General features: G+C 45.0%; 1 protein-coding gene across 5 annotated transcripts; it reads right to left on the bottom strand.

Annotated features, from left to right (window-relative positions):
- Positions 1–85: 85 nt before the first annotated feature.
- Positions 86–22,133, bottom strand: NRBF2 (nuclear receptor binding factor 2). 5 transcript variants are annotated; one of them, XM_016185678.2, is made up of 4 exons: positions 21,594–21,852; positions 10,716–10,800; positions 4,937–4,977; positions 86–1,590 (listed from the first exon to the last, which is right to left on the bottom strand). In XM_016185678.2, the coding sequence occupies exons 1-4, from the start codon at positions 21,621–21,623 to the stop codon at positions 898–900; spliced, it is 849 nt and encodes a 282-aa protein (XP_016041164.1). In that variant the 5' UTR covers positions 21,624–21,852; the 3' UTR covers positions 86–897. The 5 variants fall into 5 exon arrangements, with proteins under 5 accessions (XP_016041164.1, XP_007517437.1, XP_060049343.1 ...); XM_007517375.3 differs by lacking the exon at positions 10,716–10,800 and having other exon boundaries at positions 21,594–22,133; XM_060193360.1 differs by lacking the exon at positions 4,937–4,977 and having other exon boundaries at positions 21,594–22,131.
- Between the last annotated feature and the right edge of the window lie 250 nt (positions 22,134–22,383).

Genomic DNA, 22,383 nt, shown 5'->3' with positions numbered 1-22,383 from the left:
TATTCAAAATCTGCAATAGAAAAGTCGTGCCAAACCTGCTTCTTTTTCTTTTCTTTTTTACTATCAAGCACATTCAACAAAGGTATAAAATATAATTACTTTATTGATGTCTTACAATCAAATACTGCCAGCCAGCGTGACCTCCATTCATGCATCATTAGAAACATAAAGGCTATCTCCTTGGTATTTTCAAATGATGCACTATACAATAAACAGAAGAGTTAGAACTTAGAATGCACCCTGATTAATTATGTAAACTGGTCTTTTTTATTTCAAAATTAATTTGGTTCCTTTCTTCATAAAATGGAAATTTAAATGTTTCTCCTGATAGGCTTGAGGTTATTATTATGTTACGAGTAGTGCAAAGTGTGGCACATGAGTTTCCTCTCGGCAGGGGTGTCACAGACGCCTGCCCGATTCAACAAAATGTGCTGAACAAAACGCCTGCCGTCAATGCATGATAGAAAGCACGTTTCAGACACAAGGCCGCTCCTCAGGCCACCGTATTATTTCGGTTTTGCATTATCATTATGGCATTATAGATTAATTTACACAGAACGTACTTTTATACATTTTAACCCTGAAGATGAGGAAAAAAAGTAATTGTTGCTTGAAAAATTATTCCAGGTAGCCATTTGGTTTGCATCAGGAGAAAGTGAACCTCCGTGAGTTTAGTGTCTGCCAAGTCTGGAATCATGAGCCAAAGTCAGCAAATCAGATATGTGACATAGTTCAGTTCACAGTGACTTCCCCCGAGGCCTGGCAACGCCTCTTCTCCAGTCTGCCGGACAGTAGGCGTCTCTGTCTGTGGTGACCTCTGGCTGTGGTTCTCCCTTTTCCTTCTTTTTTTTTTTTTTCTGAGTTGCCTGTATTGCATCTTCTTCTCACCGACCATTTTCAATTATTCATAAGTCCTTTCAAAATATCTTCCGAGAGCTCCATAAGAGGAAGTTCTGGAGATGGAAAATCCAGAGGGGGAAGGTTGGGGATGGGAATATCCTTGGCTTTCCCAGTGTTCGCTGCAAACTTCTGCCAGCTTGAAGAGGCCGCGGCAGTTTCTGACTGTGGCGGGAGGCTCCACAACTCCGACTTTTCTACAAAGTCAGCATCCACATCCAGCTCCTTTTCCGCTGGACCTTTCACAAGTCTGGCCTTGTCGGCCCTGAGCTGTTGGTTTTCGTTCCTCAGTCTCTCGTTCTCGGCGACGAGGAACTCCACATGCCTCTTCAGGTCTGCAATTTTGGTTGCCTGCTCCTCTATGATCGTTTTATCATCTTTCGGGGCTTTGCTTCCGATGCACGGCTCTGTCGGCTCACTCTTCTGCTGGAGTAAAAAGAGCAACGTGTCTGGATCCCTGTCAAAGGCGCCGTGACTTTCGGGCGGCTGCTTCTCGGCGGCAGGGCTGTATTTCTGGGCGACCAGGGGACTCAGGCCCTCGACCTCCTCCACGGAGGCTTTGGGAGCTGCATCCTTATCCCAGCTCTGCTGAGCCTTCAGCCTTCCCTCCCGCCTGGCTCTCTTCCACCGCTCCTGAATGAGGAGGAGCTGTTTCGTGTGGCTGTCCCTCTGGAGCTCCAGGGATAAGTGAGCCTGCAGAGAAGGAAAGGTACAGCTGAACATTTCAGGTGTGTCTGGTGACGCGCAGTGTACAAGATTCCAAGGAAGCCAGTAACACCTAAGCCTTGACGTGCTATGTGTGTGCGCGGTTCAGTAGAACCTCAAGTTTTCAAGACCACCGCCACCTCCGGGAAGTCAGAGGTCCTATCACAAGTCAACACACTGACCCAGATCTTTCTCGAATGTGCCTTGCCCTCCTGCAATGCCATCGGTGCTCAGCCTCAAGGCAGCAGGCTTAGGGGCTAGACAGGCAGCTCACCTGGGGGGGATGGGCACCGGCGAGCAGTGGCTCTGACTCAAGTCCCGACAGCACTAGAAGACACGCTGTGATCTCGGTGTGAGTGAAGCAGCTGCCCGGGTGCAGCAGAACCAGCATATAAGGCCCCGGTGATGTGTGTTAAAAGGGGGGGGGGGGGGGTGAGCTCTGAAATAATCAAAAGATTTCCTTTCTCTGTCTCCCTGGCCTCTGTTTTCCAACTCAAGAGTGAGTTATGGGACCCCTCCTTGGTGTCACCCCGAGGACCCCTTCTTCACCCTCCTGCTGACGGCTCCGTATCCTACCCTATCCAGAGAATCCCAGGTCACAAGCTGCCCCTTGTCGGAGCTCACGCCAGCTGCTGCTTCCAAGTCGCCATCTTGGCTCCGCCCTGAATTGTAACTCTCTTATCCAAAAGACTTGTCGATCATAATTAAATCAATGAGAAATAAAAGCTTTCATGCTTGAGGCACCAAAGGTCCCAAATTCAGTCCCTAGCACCACCACACACCAGAGCTGAGCAGTGCTCTGATAAAGAAAATAACAATAGCAAAAGTAATAGTAATGATAAAAATGTTTTTTCAACAACATGAATAATTACAACAACAATGAAAAACAAGGGCAAAAAAGGGGAAAATAAATAAAATATATTTATAAAAAATGTTTTTTCAAAAAAAAAGGTAGAAGACTTTTCTATAACATGTCAAAAAACAAACAATTGGGCAACCAGGTGTTCTCTATATTCAGTGCACAAGTGGGCTGCACTGGATCCACCTTCCCGTGGGGCATCCCGTGAGGACCCATTCATTGGGGAAACTGACGATCCTTCCGAGCCGACTGAATCCACATGGATCCCAGTCACTTTCAAAGCCATTAACTGGCTACGGAAGAAGGGCAAACGCTAGAAGAAGAAGAAGTGCACAACTATGTTATGGGGTTAGCATGATGCTATAGTAAAAGGAAGTGGGCAAGGACCCGGGTTCAAGCCCCTGGTCCCCACCTGCAAGGGGAAAGCTTCACAAATGGTGAAGCAGGGCTGCAGGTGTCTCCCTATCTCTTCTGCCCTTTTACATCTCTCTCTGTCTCTATACAAAAGTAAATAAATAAAAAGAATTTTAAAAAGGATGTGAATTCAAAAAACAGGAAAGGAAACATGCACTGAGTGCAACCTTTGAATTCGAAGTTTCACCAGAGGAGCTGGCGTTTATTCTCACACTGATGCCCACCACAGGGTCTCCTCTGCTCAAGTAAATGTTTCCTTGAATGATGAGGAAACTACTTTTGGATAAAAGTCTGTTGTTAAAGTCGAGGTACAGGGCCAGGGTGGCTCAGGAAACAGAGCACGGGGCTCGCAAGCTCCAGGTCCTTGGTCCAGTCTGCAAACTACATGTCCCAGAGTAGTGCTCTGGGGTTTCTCAGAAATTAAATAAGACTTGAAAAAAGAAGAAAACTCGGCAGGTTCTCCAAAACCCAGAGAAGACAACCAAAAGTCACTGACCATAGTATTTCTATTTATTGATTTTATATTATGTTTTTAATTGTCTTTATTTATTTACCGAACAGAGACCATCAGAAATCGTGAGGGAGGGTGAAACAGAGAGGGAGAGAGAGACAAAGAGACACCTGCAGCCCTGCTTCACCGCTCGCAAAGCTTTCCCCCTGCAGGTGGGAGGCCGGGAGCTCAAACCTGGGACCTCATGCACTGTGACATGTGGGCTCAACCAGGTGTGCTGGAACCCTTTAAAGGATTTTTTTGGCTTTTGTTTGTTTTTTGTTTTCTATCAGAGCCCTGCTCAGCTCTGGCTTATGGTGGTGCAGGGGACTGAACCTGAGACTTCAAAGCCTCATGCATGACAGTCTCTTCACATAACCATTATTCCCTCTATTTATTTTTAGAGAGAGAGAGAGAGAAGCAGAGAAGGTGGGAGAGTGAAAGAGACCAGGGCACTGAAAGCTTCCCTCAATGCAGTGGGGGCCGGGCAAAGCAGTATACTATCTAAGTGAGTATTTTGCAAGGGTGATGACTATTTATTGGATAGAGACAGAAATCAAGAGAGAAGCGGCAGACAGAAAGGAAAAGAGAAAGACAGACATCTATAGCTTTACCGCCCGTGAGGCCCCTGGCAGGTGAGACTGGATGCCTGAACCCGGGTCCTTGTTGGCTGTTATAAACGTGCACCACCTCCTGGCTCGTGGTCAAAATATGCTGGCGTATCAGAATGTCTTAAGAATTTAGGAAAAGAGCAATCATTCGGATTTAAATTATCTTTGCCAAGCAAAAAGAAACCCAGCTACTGTGAGCTCGTGTGCTCACGAGCAGGGAAGACCTCGAGGACTCCGAGATCTGGGAGTGACTACGGGAGACACGAGTTTGTTTCGGAAATACTCGGTTCTTATTCTGCATTTAGCATCACACAGATAAGTTTCCAGTAGGAAACCAGCTTGAATCGAGAAGACATACAGTGAAACCAATTTTACCAGACTAGTTGATATAAATATAAATATTATATTATAATATATAATGTATTTAATTATATATAATTAAATTCCTACAGCATATTTCTTTATGTACACATAGCCAAACCTCTAAGCAAAAATCCCAAGACACTTCTAATATTAAGCAACAATTTATATGCCTCCACTTTCCAACCCGCTTATTCCAAGTCAGGGGTGAAAGTGGCCAGACCCAGCAGATCAGTCACCAAGCCTGCACAGATCTGCCCGTCTGGCCCGAGGCATATCCACGCTCAGAATGGGAACATGTGGACATGCCAGTGAGTCATGTTCATGTCTCTGAGGTGCGGGAGCAAATCGGAGTAGCCAGGGAAAATCAACATGGACATGCTACATGCAAACTCAAACTCCACATAAAGAGCGACCCTGTTTAGCAATCTTTTTTTTTTCCCCCTTATCAACACTTAAAGAAACAATAATGGGGGGATCTTATTTTCTTTTGTTTTGGACTAGTGTTTGGAGAAGGGTACAGTACTGTATTTTTATATAGTTCAATTCTCCACGAGAAGAATCTAATGCCTATTGCAAACATGGAAAAAAGTGTCTCACCTGCTCAGATTGGGTCAACTTCATGGCTTCAGAAAGACATGCTGGGTTAAAACAAACAGAAAAAGAGGCACATAATATAAGTGTAGCCATTTTTATACTTAACAGATTAAAGAAGAATTTCAGCACTCCTCACGCTTTTGTAATTCTGCTAGTCATTCTATTTTTCAAAAGAAACACAGTGGAGATTTTTAGAAAGGAGGACACTGCTAACGTTTATCGAAAAGATGCAGTGGTAATCAAACGTGCCTACTATCCAATCCTGAGAGGTTTATTCTTTAAAACTGTAGATTTGGGAGTCGGGTGGTAGCGCAGCGGGTTAAACACAGGTGGCACAAAGCGCAAGAACCAGCATAAGGATCCCGGTTCGAGCCCCCAGCTCCCCACCTGCAAGGGAGACATTTCACAAGCAGTGAAGCAGGTCTGCAGGTGTCTGTCTTTCTCACCCCGTCTTCCCCTCTTGTGTCCATTTCTCTCTGTCCTACCCAAGAACGACGACATCAGTAATAGCTACAACAATAAAACAACAAGGGCAACAAAAGGGAATAAATACATTTAAAAAAAAAACAAGTAAAACTGTAGACTTTAGGGCTGGGAGGTGGTGCATCTGCTTGAGTGCACACATCACAGTGCCTAGGAACACGGGCTCAAGCCCCCAGCCCCACCTGCAGGGAGGAAGCTTCCTAAGCAGTGAGGTGGCGTTGCAGGTGCCTCAGTCTCTTCCTTCCCTCTCACCTTTTCTCCATCACTATCCAAAATAAATAAAATGTTAACTTGTTTCTTCTTACACACACACACACACACACACACACACACACACACACACACACACACACACACACCAATTTCTGGCCAGGCGGCAGACAGCCCAGTGGTAGAGAGTGTGCTTTGCAGCATGGGTTTTGGCCCCTGACACCAGAAGGGTGGGAACAGTGTGGAATTCTACCTGTTATCTCAGAATCTTATAAATATTTATTAATCACTAATAAGGGGAGAAAGGGGGTGGTGGCAAAAACCTCCTACAGATTTTACAGCTAAGGAATTATAAAGATGACCCAGGGCAGGGTAGATCGCATAAGGGTTCTATGCAGAGACTCTCACGCCTGAGGCTCCAAACTCTCAGGTTCAATCCCCCACACCACCATAAACCAGAACTGAGCAGCGCTCTGGTAAAATAAATAAATGAATAAGGAATAATAAGAAAAATAACACTAGGGATCTAGGGTGGTAACATATTGGTTATTGTTTTAACTTTTTTAAATTATCTTTACTTATTTATTGATAGAGACAGCCAGAAATTGAGAGAGAAAGGGGTGATAGAGAGGGAGAGAGACAGAGACACCTGCAACCCTGCTTCACCACTCACAAAGCTCTCCCCCTGCAGGTGGGGACTGGGGGCTCGAGCCTGGGTCCTTGCGCACTGAATGTAACATGTGCGTTCAACCACGTGTGCCACCACCTGGTCCCCCAAAAGATTTTATGCTTGAGACTCCAAGGACCCAGGTTCAATCCCTGGCACGTAAGCCTGAGCTGAGCAGTTCTAAATAAATAAATATATTTATTTATAAATAAACTGATGAGCAAAATAAGAAGTGAAAGACAGTTAGCTACCAGATGGTTTCACTCACACGTGGAGTCCACAGAACTAAACATGCAAATTTGCACAAGACGAAGAAAAACACAAAGCAGAAGTAAAGGGCCTCGAAGACTGTGAGAACCATGGTGGCTACTAGCGCCGGGAGGTCTGGGGGTAGAGTGAGGAACGTACTCAACCGCCACAAATACAGACATTTCAAAGTGGCTTGATAAAATAAATGAATTTTTTTTTAATATAGGAAAAACAGGCTTACAGAGAATTAAAATTAAACAGGAACCCATTAAAATTTCACATTTCACTCAGAAAAGATCACTAATGGCTACCCACAGCTAGGCTGCACCACGTTTTACAACGGCTTCTGAGTCAAGCTACTAGACTATTGTTTAGGTAGCTAAATGCCCTCAACTTTACTTGGTGACAGATTTATTCCAAGCAAGTTGTTCAGGAAAATATGTTACGTATGAAGACCATAAATGCCAACAGTTCCATAAACTTCTGATGTGGGATTAGTTCCCAAGTAATTTGTCTGAACTTCAATGGTAAATCACTAAATTGAGAGAAAAAATGGGGCAGGGTGGTGGGGCACCTGGTTGAACACACACACACACACACACACACTCACACGCGCGCGCGCGCGACAGTGCACAAGGACCCAGGTTCAAGCCCCGGGTCCCTACCTACAGGGGAGGCTTCAGGAGCAGTAAGGCAGTATTGCAAGGTGCCTCTCTATTTCCCCCCTTCTCTCTCAATTTCTCTGTCTCTGTTAAGAAGGGGGGGATCACCACTGAAAACAGCTGGATTTGGTGTGTAGGCACTGAGCAGGGTAACCCTGGTGGCAAAAGAAAAATTTGAATGGTCACTATAGAAAGTCTACATTTTGGGGGTCAGGCGGTAGCTCAGTGGGTTAAGCAAAACACAAGGACAGGAATAAGGATCCCAGTTCCAGGCCCCGGCTCCCCACCTGCAGGGGAGTCGCTTCCCAGGCGGTGAAGCAGGTCTGCAGGGGTCTGTCTTTCTCTCCATCTCTGTCACCCCTCTTCTCTCCATTTCTCTGTCTATCCAACAACAGCAAAAACAATGATGACTCTGGCAGGTTAAATAAATGTAACATTTCACTGTGGCAGCATTCATCACAGCATGATTTTCTTTAAAAAGAGTACTCGTTTTCCTTTTTGGTGACTATTAACAATTTAATTCATAAAAATGTTTTATAAAAGATTCAAAAGCACTAATAAGACTAGTTCAGAGTTATATAAAACCTCATAAAAGAACACTCAAGTTCTATTCAAAGGAACACATGCACCCCAGTGTTCATAGATGAATTATTCAAAAAAGCCAAGAACTGGAAGCAGCCTAAATACCCAGCAACAGAAGAATGGCTAAAGAAGTTAGGAGGTGGGGTAGGGGTAGACAGCATAATGGTTATGCAAAGACTCATGTCTGAGGCTTTAAGGCTCCAGGTTCAATCCCCTGCACCACCATAACCCAGAGCTGGACAGTGCTTTGGTTAAACAAACAAACAAACAAACAAAGAAAAGGTTAGGGGATGTATATTCCATGTAACACTACTACTCTGCAATCAAAAAAAAAAAAAAAATTGGTATGTCCTTTGGGAGAAAATGGATGGAACCGGAGGTGAGTATGCTTAGCGAAATAAGACATGAAACACAGCTACTGTATAGTTTCACCCATGTGACATTTACAGAACTTAAAAAAAAAAAACATGAACTTAAAAAAAAACAAACCACAACCCAAAAGCAAACTGTTTCTAAGACTTATGAGAACTCTGGTGGTTCTCTTTAGGAGGTGGGAGAGGGGGGACCCAGGACTTGGGCAGTGGGTGTGGTCTGGCACTACATACTGTGATCTTACAATCGTGTAGCCCACTAGCAATCACAAATTAAAATTAAATTTAAAAAAAGATACACAAGAAAAAAAATACATCCAGAGTTAAGGGGTTTTTCCTATATGCTCAGTTCTACAGTTGAAGGAGTATACTTCAGGGGGAAAAAAATAGCAATTTGAAAATAAGACCTGAAGTTTGCTCTGAAAATTACTGACTTACAGGTGAAAACAACTGTTGCAAGTGGACTTGTCCAAACCAGTCTGCCCCCCCCCCCCCCCCGTGTGGTATGTCACCAGTGAGGCAATGCAGGAGGAGCATGGCTTTAGTCACCACACTGGTTGACAAAAAACAAGTGCCTTCCTCTACCAAGACAACTCGAAGACTTGCTCTAAGACTTCAAGAGCTTTAGCTGAAGCAACCAATAGCACAGCTATATACCTCAACATGCTTCACTTCAGACTGTGTCCAGAGACTTCACGTGTGGAATGACAACCCTTCAGCTTCATTACTCGGGTGAGACCTTTCCTTTCATAGTATACTCTAATTCCATCTCAGGTGGTTCACTTTCTAACAAAGTCCCAAAACCTAGATATACACCAGTTTCTGTGAGAGAGAGCATATGTTCACACGTATCCATAAACTACTGCAAAATATATACCTGAAAGCAGAAGTACACTAGAGTTTGCAGTGAGTACCCCCCTAACACTTCCTCTCCACTATTCCAAGCTTTGGGTCCATGATTGCTCAACAATTTGACTTCGTATGTTAACTCTCTTTTCAGTCACCAGGTTCCAGATGTCATCAGGATGCCGGCCAGGCTTCCCTAGACTGAAGACCCCACCAATGTGTCCTGGAGCTCAGCTTCCCCAGAGACCCACCCTACTAGGGAAAGAGAGAGGCAGACTGGGAGTATGGACCGACCAGTCAACGCCCATGTTCAGCGGGGAAGCAATTACAGAAGCCAGACTTTCTACCTTCTGCAACCCTCAATGACCCTGGGTTCATGCTCCCAGAGGGATAGAGAATGGGAAAGCTATCAGGGGAGGGGGTGGGATATGGAGATTGGGTGGTGGGAATTGTGTGGAACTGTACCCCTCCTACCCTATGGTTTTGTTAATCCTTTCTTAAATTAAAAAAAAAAAAAGAGCTTCAGCTGCCAACACACTACATCCGTTATAGACCTTGTAGGTAGTCCAAATCCATTTTAGACAAAGCAGGAGTAAAACCATCCCTTCCCCAAAGCTTTGTTAGTCAACATAAACTAGTCTATACAAAACAGCCCTCCATTTATTTCTTTTTTAAAAATATTTATTCCCTTTTGTTGCCCTTGTTTTTTATTGTTGTTATAGTTATTATTGTTATTGATGTCGCTGTTGTTGGATAGGACAGAGAGAAATGGAGAGAGGGGGAAGACAGAGAGGGGGAGAGAAGCATAGACACCTGCAGACCTGCTTCACCACCTCTGAAGCGACTTCCCTTCAGGTGGGGAGCCGGGGGCTCGAACTGGATCCTTATGCTGGTCCTGGTGCTTTGTGCCACCTGCACTTAACCTGTTGCTCTACCACTGACTCCCTATTATTATTACTATTATTATTATTTTTTTACCAGAGGACTGCTCAGCTCTGGTTTATGGTGGTGCAGGGGATTGAATCTGGGACTTTGGAGCCTCAAGCATGAGAGTCTGCATAACCATTATGCTGTCTCCCCCTGCCCCAGCCCTCCATTTCTTGACCTACTTCTGATAGCCTCAACATATACTGGGATGTGCAAGTGGGATAAATCTGGGATTTGATGAGAAGTCAATAATTCATACCTAAGAGAAAGCTTGTCTACTTGTGGAGGGTGTGGTGACTGACTATATGATTGTGAAATACACCTCAGGAATCTTTATATATATATATTTTTTTTAAAAAATATATTTATTTATTTATTTTGTTTTGTTGCCCTTGTTTTTCATTGTTGTTGTAGTTATTATTGTTGTTATTGATGCTGTCATTGTTGTATAGGAGAGAGAAATGGAGAGAGGAGGGGAAGACAGAGAGGAGGAGAGGAAGACAGACACCTGCAGACCTGCTTCACCACCGGTGAAGCGATGCCCCTGCAGGTGGGGAGCCGGGGGCTCAAACCAGGATCCTTAAGCGGGTCCTTGAGCTTTGCACCATGTGTGCTTAACCCACTGCACTACCGCCCGACTCTCACACCTCTGGAATCTTATAACTTTGTAAAACTCTGTGATTTAAAATTTTTTTAAAAAAAGGGGGGGAGGGAACACAAATTTAAAGTTGGAAATTTGTTTCCCAGTTTTAGTCCCGGCAGCATTTCTTTACAAGAATACTCACCCTCGGCCTTCCTGTGACAAGAAATGGCTTCTTCATATCTCCCCACAGCTAGAAAGCGATCTGCCTGTCTGCTCTGCTGATGAGCCTAGAAAACAAACACTGCTGAGTTCCTCCGAATGACCGGAAATAAAGAGGCTAAAGGTGAACAGTGACGTCCGCGGCACACGCTGAGCTATGACGGGGATCTGGACAGCGGGTCTGTAACCGGGGAGACAAACAGCACAGCGGCTCCCTGAGCTCCAGCGCCTGAAAAGCCCGACTTCTCCTCCCGAGTCCACTAACAAGCCATCAGGCTTAACCAGACACCCACTGCCTTTCCTGACCCATGTTCCTCCACCCTCCACAATTATGTTCTCTATGAATTACAATCACAGGACTGAAAAATGGGTATTTAAAATTTTTTTAATTTAATTTTAAAAGATTTTATTTATTAATGAGAAAGACAGGAGGTGAGAGAGGAAGAACCATGTATCACTCTGGTACATATGCTGCTGGGAACCGAACTTGGGACCTCCTGCTTGAAAGTCCAATGCTTTTATCCACTGTGCCACCTCCCGGACCAATTTTTTTTTCTTTTTTCTTTTTTTTTTTAGTTTTTAGCAAGCTCCTCTTAAAACAAGTTATTTTGTAGATATTTTCACTATTATATACAGTCTAAAAACTAAAGTCAGGAAATTACTTATCAAAGCAGGATTCAAGTTTCTCTTCTATCAACTAATTTCCCCAGTCACTATTTTTTTTTACATTTTTTTTGTGATTTAATATTGCTTTATAAAATCATGAGAGGACGGGTATAATTTCAAACTGTTCCTACCACCAGAGTGTCCTCCCTCCCCCCACTAGAAACTGCAGTCACAGATATGGGTAGACTACTATTTCTAAAGCTATCTAGATTTTTATGTATTTGCCCATGGCCCTGCCTTCTCTTCCTTGCTAAGTCACACCCACACCTTTTACTACTTCTGAATGTCTTTCCTTTTTTCTTTCTGGGTCCTCACGGAATTGGAATTCAGAGCCCTCTGGTCATCTTCCCCTAACATTCCTTCCCCCTCAGTGACTATTAACGTTGCTCTTTATGTCTTTTTAAAACTTAGTTACTGGGGGGATGTCAGGCAGTAGCACAGTGGGTTAAGCGCACACGGCGTGAAGCGCAAGGACCAGCATAAGGATCCCGGTTCAAGCCCCCGGCTCCCCACCTGCAGGGGAGTCGCTTCACAGGTGGTGAAGCAGGTCTGCAGGTGTCTCTTTCTCTCCCCAACTCTGTCTTCCCCATCTCTCTCTGTCCTATCCAATGACGACAAGAATAACTACAACAATAAAACAACAAGGGCAACAAAAGGGAATAAATAAATTTTAAAAATTGTATTTACTGGAGGGGCCGGGTGGTGGAGCACCTGGCTGAGCACGTTACAGTGCACAGGACCCAGGCAGGTTCGAGCCTCCAGTCCCCACCTGCAGGGGGAAAGCTTTGCGAGTGGTGAAGCAGTTCTGCAGGTGTCTCTCTTTCTGTCTTCCTCTCTCTACCTCTCTACCCTCTGGCTGTCTCTATCCAATAAATAAAGATAAAATAAATATATATATTTATTGGATAGAGGGAAACGGGGGGGGGGGAGACAGGGAGAGAGAGACACCTGCAGCCCTGCTTCACCGCTTGTGAAGTTCTCCCCCTGCAGGTGGGGTCTGGGGACTTGAACCCAGGTTGCTGTGCACTGTAATGTGTGTACTGTCAGGTGGGTGCACCACCACTTGGCTTCTACTATTTATATTTTTCAGAGACAAAATATTTGTATAATAAAGAGTTGGAGAATTAGTGATACTGAAATTTAATACTACTGTGTGGAATTTTTCAGGCACAACTCATCCAAAGAATACCAAACTCAGAAGTGCTAAGAGCAAAAGACTTCTACGTGCTGAGCAAGTTGTGGTATATATACACAATGGAATACTACTCAGCTGTAAAAAATGGTGACTTCACCGTTTTCAGCCGATCTTGGATGGACCTTGAAAAAATCATGTTGAGTGAAGTAAGTCAGAAACAGAAGGATGAATATGGGATGTTCTCACTCTCAGGCCGAAGTTGAAAAACAAGATCAGAAAACAGAAATAGAACCTGAAATGGAATTGGTGTATCGCACCAAAGTAAAAGACTCTGGGGTGGTGGGTGGGGAGAATACAGGTCCAAGAAGGATTCAGAGGACCTAGTGGGGGTTATATTGTTATATGGGAAACTGGGGAATGTTATGCATGTACAAACTATTGTACTTACTGTTGAATGTGAAACATTAATTTCCCAGTAAAAAAAAAAAGACTTTTACATGACCTGACCTTGTATGTCAAGGAAATGAATCAAGTGGTCACTGGCCTCCTTACATTTGTGTTTACTACGAAAGTTACTGTGTAGTCAGAAGTACGGCTGCAGAGAGAAAGCAGCGTTTGCATGCTTGAAACTCCAGGAGTAATCCTGGGGAGCCTGCCATCCTGACTCTAATGAAAGAAAACTTGTTTCTTAAAGAGTTACTGCACGGGCTGGGGAGACAGCATAATGGCTATACAAAAAGACTCTCATGTCTGTGGCACCAAAGGTTCTACATTTAATTCCCCAGCACCAAAGTAAGCCAGAGCTGAGCAGTGCTCTGGTTAAAAAAAAAAAAAATCGGGGGAGTCGGGCAGTAGGTGGGTAATGAGCACGGTTCCTGTGGAAACCTGCAAATTCTCACATTACCGTGACACCCGAAGATGCCCTTCTGCCAGCCAGATTTTCAAACCGAGGACCAGAGAATGAGAAAGAAGTTTTTTAAAAATATTTATTTATTCCCTTTTTGTTGCCCTTGTTGTTTTATTGTTGTAGTTATTATTATTGATGTCATTGTTGTTGGATAAGACAGAGAGAAATGGAGAGAGATGGGGAAGACAGAGAGGGGGAGAGAAAGAGAGACCTGCAGACCTGCTTCACTGCCTGTGAAGTGACTCCTCTGCAGGTGGGGAGCCGGGGCTCGAACCGGGATCCTGATGCGGGTCCCTGCGCTTTGTGCCAACACAAGAACTTTCCTATGGCCTAACAATTCTACTTCTGGGGATATGTTCAAAGGAAACCAAGCACTATCTTAAAAAACAACCTAAGTGCTTTCCAGACAGATGAAGGAAGTTGTGAGACAGACAGACACACATACATAATGGGATAGTACTCAACTATTAAAAACAAGAAAACCCTACCATTTGTAACATCTTAAAGACATTATGTCGAATGAATGCTGAATGAAATAAATCAGAAAGACCAGCATCACGTTATCTCACTGTGGATTTAAAAAAAAAAAAAACAAACACTGAGGTCAGAGAGGTAGCTCAGCCTGTTAGAATACGAAAATTGTAAGCCTGAGCTCCTGCAGAGATTCACAGTTCAGTCTCTGGCCCCAGCTTATCTCACAGTTGGGCAGTATGCTGGGGGGAGTCCCCTCCCATAATAAATAAATTTTTCAAACTCAGGAAAGGAAATGACACTTGTGATTACTAGAAGTGGAGGGAGAGAGGATTGGAGGAAGGTGGTAAAAAGTTACAGACTTTGGGGCCGGGTGGTGGCACACCTAGTTGAGCGCACATGTTATAATGCACAAGGACCCAGGTTCAAGTCCCTGGTTTCCACCCGCAGGGGGAAAAGTTTCACAAGTGGTGAAGCAGGGCTGCATGTGTCTTTCTGTCTCTCTTCCTCTCTATCCAATAAATAAAGATAATAATAAAAAAAGATACAGACTTTGAGTTTTAAAATAAATCATTAGGGATAGGAAACATTGTACAATGCAATGTTGAAGTCTACTTTCTTTTTGCTGTATTTATATATTAAAAAAGATGTATTTTAGCTGTATCTATGGTGGTAATATTTTTACAGTATGTCAATCAAACCATGCTGCATACATTAAAATTATTATTACTAATTACTGACTATGTCTTGCTAAAGTTGGAAAACGTTTTCACTGTAAGGAAATAAGGCCACAGGCCCTTACTGCAAACCCAACTAACAAGTCAATACTCGGGTGGTCGCAGAGGTCGCACAGTAAACAAAGGACTCACCTCTCACATGAGGCCCAGGCTCAATCCCTGGGTTCTTTCTTTTTTTGCCTCCAGGGTTACTTCTGGGGCTCAGTGCCTGCGCCATGAATCCTCTGCTCCTGGAGGCCCCTCCCCCCCACCCCTTTTGTTGCCGTTGTTGTTGTAGCCTTGTGGTTATTGTTGTTGTTGATGTCATTCGAGAGAGGAGGGGAAGACAGAGGGGGAGAGAAAGACAGACACCTGCAGACCTGCTTCACCGCCTGTGAAGCGACTCCCCTGCAGGTGGGGAGCCGGGGGCTCGAACCGGGATCCTTACTCTGGTCCTTGGGCTTTGCACCACATGTGCTTAACCTGCTGCGCTACCGCCCGACCCCCACTCAGGTTCATCTTTTCTCCTCCTCCCATTTCACTTTTTAATAGATATTAAGAAAATATATACAACATATAGCAATCATAAGAGGAAAAACAAAGTAAATTATTTTTTAAATAGAATCAATACCAGAACAGAGGTGCAAAATCCTAATAAGCTTTGTAGGTCTACAGCCATAAGGAATATACTGAAATGAAAATGATGAGTAATTACAACAGATGCTTTGTTAGGTAGCTTACCATGTGCAAGGACCCGGGTTCAAGCCCCTGGTCCCCATTTGCATTCGTGGGGGAAAGTTTCTTGAGAGGTGAAGCAGAGCTGCAAGTGTCTCTTTCTCTCTCCCTTTCCTCTTGATTTCTGTCTTTTTCCAATAAATAAATAAATAAATAAAATGTAAAAAATATTTTTTAAAAAGAAACTTTAGAAAGGGGTCAATTCAAAATAAGTTGTGACCCATGTATTTAAATCACTGACCTAAGTAGTTAATTTCTCTCAATATAGGCTTGTTTATCCATAATAATGGAAAGCAATTCTTAGTAAATTGCAAAGATGTTCTAAGGGTACCTGATTATAGATCAAACACTACAGTAAATCATTATACAATGAATTTGGACTACATTATAATGTTATTAGAAAAAGCCTGTATATGGGGGCCGGGTGGTAGCACAATGCACAAAGCCCAAGGACTGTGTAAGGATCCCAGTTCAAGCCCCCGGCTCCCTATCTGCAGGGGGGTCGCTTTATGAGCAGTGAAGCAGGTCTGCTGGTGTCTATCTCTCCCTCCCCCTTACTGTCTTCCCCTCCCCTCTCCATTTCTCTCTGTCCTATCCAACAATAATAATAACCACAACAATAAAACAATCAGGGCAACAAAAAGGGGAAAAAAATAGCTCAAGGAGCAGTGGATTTGTGGTGCAGCACTGAGCCCCAGCAATAACCCCGGAGGCAAAAAATATTTAAAAAAAAGAAAAGAAAAAACCTGTATGTGTATGTGTGTATATATATATGAATGAAACAAGTCTGTTTATAAGACTTGCACAGCAGCCATTAAATCAGTGCACTGAGAACTATTTCTATTTTAATTTTGTCAGTGCACTGAGAACTATTTCTTTTAATTCTTTCGTTGTGATTAATAAAAGATGACAACATTGTAGCATTACAGGATATAGTTCCACACCACACCTATTACCAAGATTCTGTGCCCTCACCCTCCCAAAGGTAACCAGTCTCCCAGGCCTTGGAGACAGCTGGTTTCTGGGCTTTTATGTGTTTCTCCCAGGGCTATGTTCCCAGCTAGATTCTACACACGAGTGAAAGCATCCAGTAGTTGTCTTTCACCCCTTTACTTATCCTGAGAAGCATAATCACCTCCTGTTCCATCTACTTTGTCCCAAAGACACAACATCACCTTTATTTACCATGGAGTATATACCCCTTTGCTTCTTTAACCAGTCACCTGTTGATGGGCTGCTCCTGGTCTTTGGCTAATGTGAATAATGCAGCTATGAATACAGGGGTGCATGTCCCTTTGGAGAAGTGTTTGTGTGTCCTTTGGGTAAATACCCAAGAGCGATATTGTGGGATCACGAGGTGACTCCTTTTTATGTTTAAGGTCTCTCTATATAGTCTTCCAGAGGGGCGCCGCCAATCTGCATGCCTGCCTGCAGCGAGGTTTCTCCCTTTCTCCACGACCTGGCCAACACCTAGCATTTCCCGTTTTTGTTGGTGTGTTCACAGGTGTGAGGCAGAATCTCAGCGTAGCTCTGACTGGCATTTCTCTGATTTGTGAGAGGACTATTTCTCATGCTGAGTTAACTGGATACTAAGTTAAATGCTGGCACAGAAGAAGCCTTATTCAAAGTGGCAAGTGGCAGTCCTCCTCAGCCTGGAAGGTGGGGCAGTAGGTACAACACTGGGCTCTCAAGCATTGGGCCCAGAGTTTAGTCTCCAGCATTACATTTGCCAGGGTCACGGTCTGTCTCTCCTCTGCTCCCTCTCTCTTATGAATATATGGACAGATTTTTTAAAAGTCTTCAAAAGTTTCAAGTATTCCAAACCCGAGTGACAACAGATTCCAAGGCCCGTGGACGGTACATAGCAGTACAGTTAAAAAGATTCAAATTAATACTAACCTCTATTCCATTGTTATCTTCCAATAAACATTAAAACTCAATTCTTTCACATTTCAAATGGTTTAAGAGCTCAAGATGTCAGATTTCTAATACATGTCTGTATACATTTTATGACATTTGCTAACTGGCTTCTGATCCTACTCAAAACTCTCTTTATTGGATACAGACAGCCAGAAATCAAGAGGAAGGGCAGAGACAGAGACACCTGCAGCCCAGCTCACAAAGCTTTCCCCCTGCAGGTGGGGACGGAGGCTCGAACCCGGGACCGTGTGCACTCAGCCAGGTGTGCCACCATGCAGCCCCTCCCTCCGTGCCTCCCTTTCTTCCTTCTTCTTTTTTTTCACCCAGAGCACTGCTCAGCAGTGCGGGGGACTAAACCTGGGACTTTGGAGCATTTCTTTTTTAAATGTGGCATGGCAGCTTCATTTATTTTTTAAACTTTTAAAAAAAAAATCATTATTATTTATTTTCCCTTTAGTTGCCCTTGTTTTTTTTTTTATTGTTGTAGTTATTATTGTTGTTGATGTCATCGCTATTGGACAGGACAGAGAGAAATGGAGAGAGGAGGGGAAGACAGAGAGAGGGGAGAGAAAGATAGACACCTGCAGACCTGCTTCACCGCTTGTGAAGCGACTCCCCTGCAGGTGGGGAGCCGGGGGCTCGAACCAGGATCCTTAAGCCGGTCCTTGTGCTTTGCGCCACATGCACTTAGCACCCGTTGCACTACCACCCGACTCCCATTTTTAAACTTTTTTTTTAATCTTTATTTATTTATTGGATAGAGACAACCAGAAGAGGGAAGGGAAAGCTAGGGAGAGAGACTTGCAACCTTGCTTCATGACACATGAAGCTTTCCCCTGCAGGTGGGAACCGGGAGGCTTGAACACAGGTCCTTGAGCTCAACCACCCGGCCCCTATTTACTTATTTTATATGGCAGCTTTTTTTTTTTTTTTAATATTTTCATTTACTTTAGTTTAACGAGAAAGAGTAAATACAGAGGGAAAGATACTGAGAGAACGAGACCAGAGCACTGCTCAGCTCTGGCTTATGGTGGAGCTGGGGATTGAACCTGGGATCTCAGAGCTGCAGGCTTTTAAGGCATTTGCATAACCATTATGCTATCTCCCCAGCTTTATTTTTTAAAAGTTTGTATTTATTTATTACTAGAGCTCTGATTTTACTTATGGTGGTGCTAGGGATTGAACCTGGGACCTCAGAGCCTCAGGCATAAAGGTCTTTTGCATAACTCTTCAACCCTTTTAATAATTACTATTTATGGTTGGAGATATAATGACTAGCTCAACTGTCAGCATCAATATGCCTCAAGTTCCTGATTTAACCTGAGTGCTACCTGTACCAGACCAGTTCTCTGGCTTGTCCTGTCATTCAAATGTAATAAGCTTTAAAAAATAGTAATTATAGGGGGTCAGGCGGTGGAGCATGTCGTGCAAAGCCCAAGGACCCGCTTAAGGATCCCGGTTCCAGCCCCCGGCTCCCCACCTGCAGGGGAGTTGCCTCACAGGCGGTGAAGCAGGTCTGCAGGTGTCTATCTTTCTCTCCCCCTCTCTGTCTTCCCCTCCTCTCTCCATTTCTCTCTGTCCTATCCAACAATGAACAATATCAACAATGGTAATAATAATAACCACAAGGAGGCTACAACAACTAGGGCAACAAAAGGGGGAAAAAATGGCCTCCGGGAGCGGTGGATTCATGGTGCAGGCACCGAGCCCAGCAATAACCCTGGAGGAAAAAAAAAAAGTCATTATTCTGGTGGCCCAAGAGGTAGTTCAGTGGATAAAATACAGGACTTTCAAGCATGAGGCCCTGAGTTCAATGCCCAGCATCACATATGCCAGAACAATACCCTGATTCTACCTCTCCTCTCTCTCAGAATCTTTTAATTTTTTTTTAAAAAAGAATACTTTATCACCACTTAACTGTTTTTTTTTTTTTTCCTGTTTTTCTAAAGTGGTGATTCTACTGTTTCATCTACAACTGTAACCCAGTTCCAGTTTCTTATAAGCTAACACACAGTGAAGGGACAGTTGGCTGGGTATGCTGCAGCCCGTAGCCAGATAAAGCTAAGCGAACTGGAACTGAACCAATGAGCATTTTGCAAGGACAATGAACTCTGAAGCACTTTACAAACTGCCAATATTGAGGTCGCCATTTTACTCCCTTACAAGCTATATGTCACCTTAAAAAAGTGCAAGATATTTCCTTGGTTTTCTAAAACTCACAAATCTGATCCAATTTCTTCTTCTTTTTTTTTAAGTGGAAGCAACAACTACCAATGGGGAAACTTAATAACACAGGGAGGCACTTCCCAAAGCAACTAACCAAATGACTACCTGAATCAAACCACAGTTTTAGGTCCCAGAATTGTTCTTGTTTTTGTTTTGTCTGTTTTGTTTTAGGTTCAACAAGAACAGTTCCTAGCTGGACAAGTTAAGTTTTAATTAAGGCTCTGTGGTCCAGTTAGAATAGTTCACTCTTCTCAAGTACTATGTACCAGGGAACTAAGATCAGTACATCCAGTGACTCTTCTAATCCTCACAACAAAACAGAAACAGTAATATCGACTAATGTGCCCAAGGCTAAGCAACTATTAAGTGACAAATGCAGAATTCAAAAACCAAGCAGTCCTGGCATTAGAATCTAAACACTCACCCGGCTTTACTTTTTTATACAATAAAATAGTTTCAGCTCAGTTCTAGGCTCTCCTGAATGTCAGCAGAGGTCAGAGTTCCAACCAGAGAAATCAATTCTCCCCATGTCCTTTTCCCTCCAAACCCACCAACGTCACTGAATTGCAAATCAGTGCCTCTGGAAAGTTCCAGGAGTCTGCAGCTTTAAGAAAACTGATTTTTGTATCCAAGACAGGTCATCTCTCTAGGAAAAAAACAACAAATACCGTAGATAGCGAGTCATGTCTTACATGCAGTACCTGAAATGTCTACAAATTAAGTAAACGGGCTTATTAGCAAAAACACACACACACACACACACACACACACACACGCTGCACTGCTATAAATTAAGTACTGAAACTCAGCTAAAAATGTCAACCTTGTGGTCTGGAAGGTGGTGCAGTGGATGGGGCATTGGACTCTCAAGCATGAGGTCCTAAGTTCAATCCCCAAAAGCACATGTAACAGTGATGTCTGGTTCTTTCTCTCTCTCTCTCCTACCATTTCTCATGAATCAATAAATAAAATCTTTAAAAAAAAAAAAAAGGCAACCTCTTGGGGGCCAAATGATGGCACAGCTGGTTAAGTGCACGTATTACAATGCTCAAGGACCCAGGTTCAAAGCCCTAGTCCCCAGCTGCAGGAGGAAAAAAAACTTCACGAGTCAGGTGAAGCCGAGCTGCAGGTGTTTCTCTGTCTCTTCCCCTCTCAATTTTTCTGTCACGTATCTAATAAATAAAATACTTAAAAAAAAAATCTACCTTTCTTTTCCCCACTTTCCCCTTACTGGAGAAGGGACACTACTGGCTTAGGGGCTTCAAACGTAGGTGAGAAAAGGAGTAAAAATGCAGGTGAGAAGGGATCTGAGTTCTCTGCAGTACAGACTTCAGCACACACAAGTGCTGCTGCCAGAAGTTGAAGCCGCCACTGCCATCCGTGTGTCTGTCCCCACTGCCATCGCGTGTCTGTCCCCACTGCCGTCCGCGTGTCTGTCCCCACTGACGTCCGCGTGTCTGTCCCCACTGACGTCCGCGTGTCTGTCCCCACTGCCATCGCGTGTCTGTCCCCACTGCCGTCCGCGTGTCTGTCCCCACTGTCATCGCGTGTCTGTCCCCACTGCCGTCCGCGTGTCTGTCCCCACTGCCGTCCGCGTGTCTGTCCCCACTGCCGTCCGCGTGTCTGTCCCCACTGCCGTCCGCGTGTCTGTCCCCACTGCCATCGCGTGTCTGTCCCCACTGCCGTCCGTGTGTCTGTCCCCTGGTCGCCTTCGGGTGTGTTGTGTGTGTCTGTGGGGGGGGTTCTCCTAATTGCAGAAAGGTGGTTACGTGGCGCCAGGAGGCATTTCCTCCGGCCTGGACAGACAGACGGCAGGACCCGCGGCCGGGGTCCAGAAACAAAGGGGGTTTGCGGGGGCCCGGGGCCGCGGGAGTCGTGCACCCGAGTAGCTCCGAGGACCCCCGCCCCCATCTCTCTCTCTCAGACACACACACACACAGGCGCCGTGCAAGGCGGCTAGTCCGAGCCGCTCTGGGACCACGTCTGTCCGTCGGGCCGTCTGTCCGGCGGCTGCAGCATTCAGGGTCAGCGGCTCGACGGGCGGCCGGGCGCCCGCGGGGGTCGCGGCCGTGCGGGGCCACTCACCAGGTTGAGCGGTCCTTCCATTACTTCCATAGACCCCGGAGCGAGCGGTGGCCGCTGGAAGGGGAAAGACGGCTCCCGGGCTCATGGAGGGAGCAGACGAGCAGCGCCAAGCAGGGGGAGTGGGGTCCGCAGCACCGAAACCTCCTCTCGCTCCGCGTCCTGGAAGCCGGCGGTGGGCGCAGACGGAGCAGCCGCCCCGCCACTTCCTCCCCAGGCGCCGCGCCGCGCCGCGGCCACGCAGGCGTCGTGACGTCACACGCGGCTGGTTCAAGGTGGGAATGAGGACAAGGAGTAGGAGGGGCTTGGGGGGAGGAGGGCGGGGACCGGGCTGTGATGGACGTTCTCCGCGATAGGTCCTTCCTCTCGCGATAGGTGTGTCTCGCCACTTCTAGGAGTCGCCCCTGAAGCTCTAGGAAGGAGGCGTGGCTTGTTATTGGTATTTAAATGAAATGATTGGCTTCTGCTCCGGACCTCTCCCATTTCGTTTTAGCCTGACTTCGTCCAGGGCTCCTCTCCGTGTCGCTACATTCTTATTCTCCCGTTCCCCCCTTTACTGGTGTGTCCAGTCAGTTGTTAATTTTAAGCAGATCTGAACAGTGCCCAGCCAGGCACTGGCCCAGGCTCTCTGGAGGCAGGCAAACACTAAAGCTTCAGGACTCTTCAGTTATTGGCAAAATAGTTTATGTCACAAGAATCCAATGGGTCATAAACAACCTGTGTACTGGCAGTAGTGATTCAGTTAACAATTAGGTGCCGAATGATTATGCTAGGTTCTTTCTGTCTAAACAAT

The sequence above is a fragment of the Erinaceus europaeus genome, chromosome 1, assembly GCF_950295315.1.
Source record: "Erinaceus europaeus chromosome 1, mEriEur2.1, whole genome shotgun sequence".
Lineage (NCBI taxonomy): Eukaryota > Metazoa > Chordata > Mammalia > Eulipotyphla > Erinaceidae > Erinaceus > Erinaceus europaeus.
The sequence above is the reverse complement of the archived record's forward strand: the minus strand, read 5'-3'. Positions and strand labels throughout refer to the sequence as shown.

What these genes read in the sequence shown, in the direction of transcription:
- NRBF2 (XM_016185678.2), bottom strand. Translation starts at nt 21,623, where the DNA reads ATGGAAGTAATGGAAGGACCGCTCAACCTG. An exon ending in TGGAAGGACCGCTCAACCTG is followed by an intron (nt 10,801 to 21,593) that starts GTGAGTGGCCCC and finishes TTTGTTTTCTAG; the next exon opens with GCTCATCAGCAGAGCAGACA. An exon ending in TTGTCACAGGAAGGCCGAGG is followed by an intron (nt 4,978 to 10,715) that starts GTGAGTATTCTT and finishes GTTTTAACCCAG; the next exon opens with CATGTCTTTCTGAAGCCATG.